Genomic DNA, 7912 nt, shown 5'->3' with positions numbered 1-7912 from the left:
GGAGGCACGTTTTTATCAGCATCTGTACGGTTTGCTGCGGGTACACGTTAGACTGTGGCTCACAGAAGGAGAGAGGTGTAACACAACAATCACCTCCACGTCATACAGATGAAAGTCAGACTCAGAGCTATTCAATATTCTACCCGAAAAAAATGTAAAGTAGCTCCTCAGACTGCAGGAGGCAGAGATGGAAAAGGCCGGTAGGTTCATCTCCATCTCTGGGTACCTGGCTCTGCTCTGTCTGATCTAAGGCTTTGCTTGACAGTTACCAAGCCCCAGAGAACGATGCTAAACGGCGCGGTTTGTCACATCATGGGAAGGTTATCACGCTATCTCGTGTACACAACACCCCTGCAAGGAAGCCATCAGTGTTTTGCCAAAAGCAGAGGCAATCGGAATGGTGTCAGACTTTGTTACCCATCATCCCACAGAAAATGAAGTTTTGCTCCAGTGGATTTGCATCTCTGGGCGTGAGGTGCTGTTTTTCTCTGTGCTGGGGACCCAGAATAACAAGTGACAGAAATAAACCACAAGCAGACAAATGGGCAAAAAAATATCTGTTATTTCTGAGTGTTTCAATACATTATTTCTTTTTTCTTACAAGTCTGTCAGCCTGCACCTCTGACAGGGTCTTTGTGTTGCTGTGGGACATGCAACGTGAGTTTGCACACTGCGGTTGTCCTGTGCTGGAAAACAGAGACGGATGGCTCATCTGAATGCAGGCTGGTTTGGTGGCATCAGTATTGGATGGACTTGTCCATAGAGAAGTGATGGGATATTAAAAAAAAACCCACAAACAAAGCATTTGGTGTTCAACTTGCGGCTTCTCTCAAAGTGCGTGGAGCTTTCACCCAGAGATTTCCAGGGCAAAGTGATGTCTTCAGCTGCCTGCCGACTGGCTGTCAGGGGATGAAATCTGTGGGTGGAAAGGAGATGAGGCCACTGAACAAATAAATAAATCAGTGTCAAGTACTGAGAAGGAATGGTGTAGAATTAATGCTTTTCTTTTGTAAATATTTTGTTCAGTGCCAGTGATTTTCTTTATTTCCCAAGACTTTGTACAATTGAGCCTCCATGAAATATATGTGTAGGAAATGAGATATTGTTCTACTCTATCCAACATGGAAATATTGCTGGGAACATTAAGAACTGAAGATACCCCCATGATCATTCCTCCTGCTCGACTACTGCTGCAGCTATATGCTGGGCTATGAAGGATGCTGAGGAGCAGTCACTTGGACTGGCTTTTATCCATACGAACGGCAAGTGAATCATCCCCATTCCTTTGCAAAGGAGGCTCTTCAGGAGGGCTGAAGGATGAACAGAGGTCTCTGCCTAGCTTAAGAGAAGTAATCAGAGAGACCAGTTCTAAAATCATAACTTTTACACTGAGACAGTCAAGACTTACCTCTTCTGCCTGCCCCATAGCATCCAGAGATATCACAACCTCCTGGATATCCAGGCTGTCCAGGCTGCCCTCTGACACCAGGAAAACCTTGAGGACCAGCATTTCCAGGGTAGCCCTTTGGACCTGGTTTCCCCAGCACAACTTCTCCTGGTGGGCCTGAGGAAGGAAAAGCACTGTAAGCTGTAGCACATCTACTTCAGCGCTGCTTCAGTGTAATACCTCTTCTGTATTTCTGCATCCTACATGGTGGTTAACTTTCTGGGTATTGTTTCCTCATTTTGGTGGAAAAATAGGACCTGCTAGTCGGAAAATTTCTTCTGGATCCCAGTAACCAGAGGGCTTGTTCTTGACCTCAAGGGTGCCCAACCTGGCTAAAAATTGAGCCTGGTTCCGAGAATCCTAAATCAACCTATGCATCAATGCAGAAAATCACCTTAATCCCAGGATCCATTGCAAGGTCATTGTTTTTTTTTTTTTTTGTGTCTTTACAACACAACTACAAAAATTTAAATACAGAAGAATATGTTTGACCACGTTTTCTTGATCGTGCCTGGCTTGTTACATCAGTGGCAAACCTCCCACTGATTCCAAGCAACAGGGATCAGGGTGGAGGAGTACACCAAATCCTAACAGATTAGTCAAAACCCCTTGTGTTTCATGAGCTGAATTTTCAGAGTTTCTATCTCCTGAGCATCTGATCTTGCATGCACAAAGGCAGCAAAGCTAAAACTCCCTGGATATGTCTGGGTCCTCAAAATACATCATTACCTGGAAATAGGTACCAGAGGGAGGAGGCTGCCTAGAGTTCTCTCTTCTGTCCTAGCAGAGAGGAACCATCCAGGATGCTGCCAACAGTGCTGCGGTGGGAAGGTCAGGCTGTCCCACCACAGCGGTCCTAAGGCTGAAATGATGCTTTGAATCTGGCAGCCAGTGAGCTCTGGATGGCTCCACTGGGTCAATACAAAGAGGTTGTATTCACTCTACCTGTTCTGCCTCTGGGTCCTTGGATCCCTTCCTCAGTGGCTCCAGGCATTCCTCTTTCTCCCTTGAGCCCCGGGGCACCTAATCACAAGGAAGAGATAAGTGTCACTTCACTGCATTTTGAATTTCACCCTGAATTAATGCTGGCACCAGCCTCTTCTTAGGTGTTGAAATGAAGCAGAGTCACAGCCCTCGGCAACACAGAGAAATATCCATTTCCTTTAATTCTGTCTGGGCATCTACTCTCTTTTCCAGAGCGACCAGTTGCCCATGACCAACAGGGCTCCAACCAGCATTGCTCTGCAGCCTGAGGTGGGTGACAAATGAGATTTTTCAAAGAGAAATTAGTAGCACCGGTGTTAGTGCACCAGCCTGAGTGTGAGGTCCACTCCTGTGCTCTTCACATGGATCAGACAAATCACAAAGCTGAACCATCTGGTGACCGGGTGCTGGTACCTCAGGCTTGCTGTTTTCTCATTAAATTGCTTGCAAAACCAGTACATCTCAGAGAAACAGGTGCATTTTGACAATACACCATTTTTCATTTTTTTTAAAAATGAAAATATTTTGATCAGTCCTTAAGATGGCTTTTCAGTGAGACCTGTCTTCTCCCATCTCATTGCTCAGGAGGCTGGAAACATCTGCAGGTTGTTCCTTCCCTTTTCTCTAAAGTGACATTTTCATAAGCTCTGCAGATGCTAGCTACGACTGAAGAGTGCTAAAGTAAGGAATTAAACAGAAGGTCTCGAGTTACTCAGAGGTGTTACAACACTGCTGAAACCAACGTTTTTAGTTTTATTTTGACAGACAATTACTCGAGCCACTGACAAACATTGTCTGCAAATTCAAGCAAATCTATTCCTACCATTCACTCATTCATGCGCAATAACTGATGCCACTTTCTGAGATTACATTAATCCATTTCTTTTCTCAAGCGTGAGGCTTTTGTTGTTGGAACTACTGCTCCAGAAACCTACTTCCACTTTCACTATTACTTCAGTTGCCTCATGCCTTCCTTCAATGTTTTCCAAGACTTGTCATTTCCACCCAGAGGTGATGCGTTCCACCACCACATCTTCATCCAAATGGCTGTTTCCTCTGCCTTTCTGCAGGAAAAGCCTCCTGTCCTCTAAAATAAAATTCTCCATCCTTCAAAATCTACAAACTGGCCTTCCTCTCAAAGCAGAGATTGCAAAAAGAGTGGGCTGCATCTGTCTTATCCTTACTCTTTGAGCTATCTATCTTGGGTTACTCTCCCTAGAAGAGAGAAGTCCAAAAGGAAAATAGTAATCAGATGACAAAATATCATGGGTTATCTTCACAGTACTGCTTGAGGCTCTGAAATGTTTAGTTAAAGTATCAAAGATACAGCCAAAAATGCTTCCAAACACTTCTGTCCATACCTCTTTCTCCAGGGTACCCATCTTTGCCCGGCTGTCCAGGGATGCCATTTTCTCCTCTTTCTCCATTGCTCCCAGGGGGACCTGGAGGACCCGGTGGTCCGGGTTCTCCTGGTTTTAACTTTTCTTCCCAAACAGGAACGGGCTTCCTTGCATGTTCATGAATGAATGAGTCAAATTTCAAAACATGAGCTGAGAAGGGAAGACAGAAAATTAATGTTTCCTTGGCTGTGAAATCGAGAAAAGAGACAAAAATCAGAGGATGTTTTTTAAAAAGGTACTTAAAACTATCGCTAGTGCTACAGAGCTGTCAGTCCAAACCGAAAGAGCTAGAAGCTGAAGAGGAAGATGGGCAGCTGAATCATAACTTTGCTGCTTGACCTTGAGCAAACTGCTGCTTCTCTTCACGCATCACAGCCCAGGAGCTTTACCAAGAGCGCCTCATCTCAAGAGGAATCAGCACAAAACACCAAATGAATAATTTGTTTCAGATTAGTTTCAAGCTTTTCCATTTGAGAAGTACAGGAGTCTTTGCAAAGTGCCAGAGGGTTTTCCTAAGAAATATTTCACAGGTCTCTATGTGAATGGCACCCAATAAAACCAATGTAGCACTGAGATCCTGGGTTGGGACATTTCCTGTGCGTGGTGCTCAGCATGGCACAGGATGGAGGAGCTCCTGGGTCACTACAGCTTCATGCTGTCCCCCTCTCTGGTTTTCTTCACCGCTGCTGGAGAGGCATGAACACGCTGGGGAGCTGGGCTGGTTATACTCACTTTGAATCATCCGCTCACAAGCCTGGCTAACGAGCTGGTAAATTGTGGCCAAGGACTGTGGTTCCCCCTAAAGTGAAACATTTTTTTTAAATTAAAAAAAAAAATTAAAAAAAGAGGAAGTATTAATATATTTTTAAAAGGATCGATATCATAATGCATGATAGCTTTCTGCCCATTCTTTTTCTCAGCTTGACTTCACAGCATTAATTACCGTGAACTGCAGCTTTATTTATTTATCACAAATCTCTGAAGCCATAAAATTGAAATTGGGAAACATCAATAATTGCTTTTCTCCTGCACATCAAAAAGTCCAGACTGAATCTCAATAATTACCGAAGCAATCAAAAAAGGGAGAGTAAATTTCACTCTCAAATTTTATCAAAACAGATGCTAAGTCTATAACTGAATTTCTATGATATGTAAAACATTTAATACAATCAGATATTACAACATCCTATCTTTGCCTAAATCTTTTATGAATATTGAGTCTTACCGTTACTGCATTCTGAATAAATCATATCTAAGGGTTCTTTAGAAAGTTTTAGTAAAGTAGGGAAAAGTTATAAAAATGTAAAAAGCTGCTTAAAAATAACCACTAACTCTATCTGTGAAAATTCGTAACTATCACACTGCATACTTCCAAAAACATTTATAAAATATATATAACTGGCTGGATCAACGTGCAGATTACCCAGACTTAAACAAAAGCTTGACAGAACACTCAAGGAAGGGAAAAAGGAAAGTTCCACTGCAAAAAAAAAAAAAAAAAAAAAGTATAGAAAAGGAAAAGCTGGTGGGAACAGAATGAGAATGGTGTTAAAAAATTTAATACTGAAGCATTAACTTGAGACAAAATCAGTCTGTCAAAAGCAGCTCACTCCTGTCTGAAGGCTAATTCACAAAGTCAACCTTGCAATGAGACTCAGACTCCTAGAAAGACACCGGGTTGCTTTTCAACTAAAAATCAGGATGAGAAAAAAATTCCTGTCCCAACAAAATAACCTTCAAAGGCAGCGTAGATCTCCTGACATCAAATGCGCTGTGCGGGGGCATGCCAGAGGATTACTACAAATGAGCCTCCTTTTATGTGGTAGATTAAAAAAGAGCAGCTCAGTCAAGTCCAGTGGTTTCGGGTTTTCCTTCCCAGCAGAGAATGGATTTTCAGTTGGCAATTCTTCTGCATTACTACAGTTGACACAAGCGGGCTCCCATCTGCTGCAGGATTATTTATGTCCCACCAGCATAGCCAGTGCAGGGAATGGAAACACAGAGAGCTAACATGAAGTTATTCAACACTGGGAAGGTTTACATGTGTAAGCACAGCTTGCAAAGCACGTTGCCACGTCCACTCTTTTGAGTGTAGGATACAGTGACAGTGGTGTTGCCAAGCAGCGCAAAAACTCACTTTCTCTCCTCTTTCTCCTTTTGGACCTGGCAGCCCCTACAAGGAAAGAAAAGAAAAAAATAAAAGTCTAGGGAAAGGAATCATACACACAATACCATGTTGGAAAAGACCTCAAGGATCATCTGGTGCAACCCTTCTTTGCAAAAGCATGGCCCAGCATCCTGTCCAGCTGAATCTTAAAAGTGTCCAACTCTGGGGAATCCACCACTTCCCTGGGAGATTATTCCAACGGCTGACTGTTCTCATTGTGAAAAATTTTCCTCTTGTGGCCAAGAGCAGAAGAAAACAAACAAACAAACAAAAAAATCAATGGGGATGTGGGTTACATTACTGGTGACGGAGCAAAAAGTTTGTTTCCCATACTCTCGTCATTTCCTTGACCTCATGACAGCACTAGGAGAACTTCAAGCTCACAGGAATATTTTATTTTCTTTTTTTTAAGAAAAATAATAATAAAAGAGCAGCTGGAGCAGCAGTGTAAAGCATCCTCAACAGGAATGCAGAAATTCCTCAGCTACAGTCTTAGAACAGATTTCCCAACACAACAGGTGGCTTTCAAGATCTGAGAAGAAGAAATAACTGTGACATCTAGACCTGTGGTTGCACCTACAAGCCCAGTGCTGGCTACTCCAGCTCAGGACTGACACTCTTGCTTTATTCTAGAATCTTACACCAGAAATTTGTTTGGATGTTGGATTTTGTGTAGCTTGTGAATCTACAGAGAGCAAAAGGCGGTGGGATTTGTTAAATGCTTTACCAACAGTCAAGTAACCTGGGCTTTGCATATCCAGACATCTCCTTAAGGAGGATGAGTGTGAATTTAAACTGTTCTTTAGACTCTGAGGGAGAGCTGCTGTGGGAACAGCTTGTCTCCACTCAATTATTTCATGTCTTGGCCATATTTGAGACTTAAAAGCAGAAACTTACTGTTGGCCCAACGTCACCCGGAGGTCCCTTCTCTCCACTGCTGCCTCGGGAGCCTGTCACTCCTTGGAAACCCTGCAGACATTAATTACAAGACACAGATAAAAGTCCAGTTATTCCCTAACTTTCTTCTTTTTCTGTTCAAGGCTGACATTTCCCTATAGCTCCAGGGGCACCAGCAGTTTGAGTTTAGAGGACTCTAGCAAGGGCATTGTAGCCTTAAGGTTTATGCCAGTCCAGCCATGGGTCCAATGTTAAGAGTATATCTTGTATGAGTCACGTTCACATCATTTCCTATTACTGTCTCAATTACAGTCCAGCCAGCAAAGCTGAGTTTTGCCAACAAACTGCAATGTGTTTTTTACCCTACGGGCTTTAGATCCTTCATTATGTATTCAGATTAAGACATAGCCTAGAGCATAACCCTTTTCTTCAGCCTCCTAACACTACGCTGTTGTTCTCTTTTTCCTTTAAGACCTGTATTTGCCTCTGATAATTTACTACAGTAACAGCAGCTTAGAGAGGGGGAAGTGCCTTCTTTGGTCATCTCCGCTTTGTAAAATTTCCATGCCCTTTGGAGCCATAAAGGAAATAAAGAAATAAGCCAAAAGCAACCAGCAGAAATATTTTCTTTTATAATTTTCCAGCTATTATGTTAAGTTCAAAAGAGATTAGCAACTCTTCTGATCAGTGAAAATGAAAGAAGTCCTCAAGGCAGCACCAGAACAGCTTTCAGAGCCTGCTCTGAAGGCTACAGGGCTTTCCTCGTATTTAGAAAACTGAGATTCAACCCCACCAGCTCCACGTCTTCCCAGGATGAGCAAGTCAAAGTTATAAGCTGAATTTAACCTTAGCTCCCACGCCTGACTTCACCACAACCACTGTGGAGTCTCAGGCAAAGACAGCAGTGAGCAATCTGCATCTTATACTGTTCAGGACTGACAAATTCCTTATAATTCAGCAGTGAGAATCAGTAACTATCAAGTTACCCATCATCTAAAACCAAATCTGGTTCAGTTA

General features: G+C 42.8%; 1 protein-coding gene across 3 annotated transcripts in view; it reads right to left on the bottom strand.

Moving 5' to 3' along the window:
- Nucleotides 1-554: 554 nt before the first annotated feature.
- The window catches only part of COL20A1 (collagen type XX alpha 1 chain), a 43310-nt gene continuing 35952 nt past the window's right edge, over nt 555-7912 (bottom strand). For all 3 annotated transcript variants that reach the window (XM_086760585.1, XM_086760586.1, XM_086760587.1), the window contains 7 exons: nt 6896-6967; nt 5969-6004; nt 4564-4630; nt 3793-3981; nt 2393-2470; nt 1409-1564; nt 555-916 (listed from right to left, as the gene is read on the bottom strand). In XM_086760585.1, coding sequence (XP_086616711.1) covers nt 903-916; nt 1409-1564; nt 2393-2470; nt 3793-3981; nt 4564-4630; nt 5969-6004; nt 6896-6967 — 612 coding nt within the window. In that variant the 3' untranslated portion in view covers nt 555-902. The remainder of the gene's footprint in view (nt 917-1408; nt 1565-2392; nt 2471-3792; nt 3982-4563; nt 4631-5968; nt 6005-6895; nt 6968-7912) is intronic.

The sequence above is a fragment of the Chlamydotis macqueenii genome, chromosome 16, assembly GCF_036417535.1.
Source record: "Chlamydotis macqueenii isolate bChlMac1 chromosome 16, bChlMac1.mat, whole genome shotgun sequence".
Lineage (NCBI taxonomy): Eukaryota > Metazoa > Chordata > Aves > Otidiformes > Otididae > Chlamydotis > Chlamydotis macqueenii.
The sequence above is the reverse complement of the archived record's forward strand: the minus strand, read 5'-3'. Positions and strand labels throughout refer to the sequence as shown.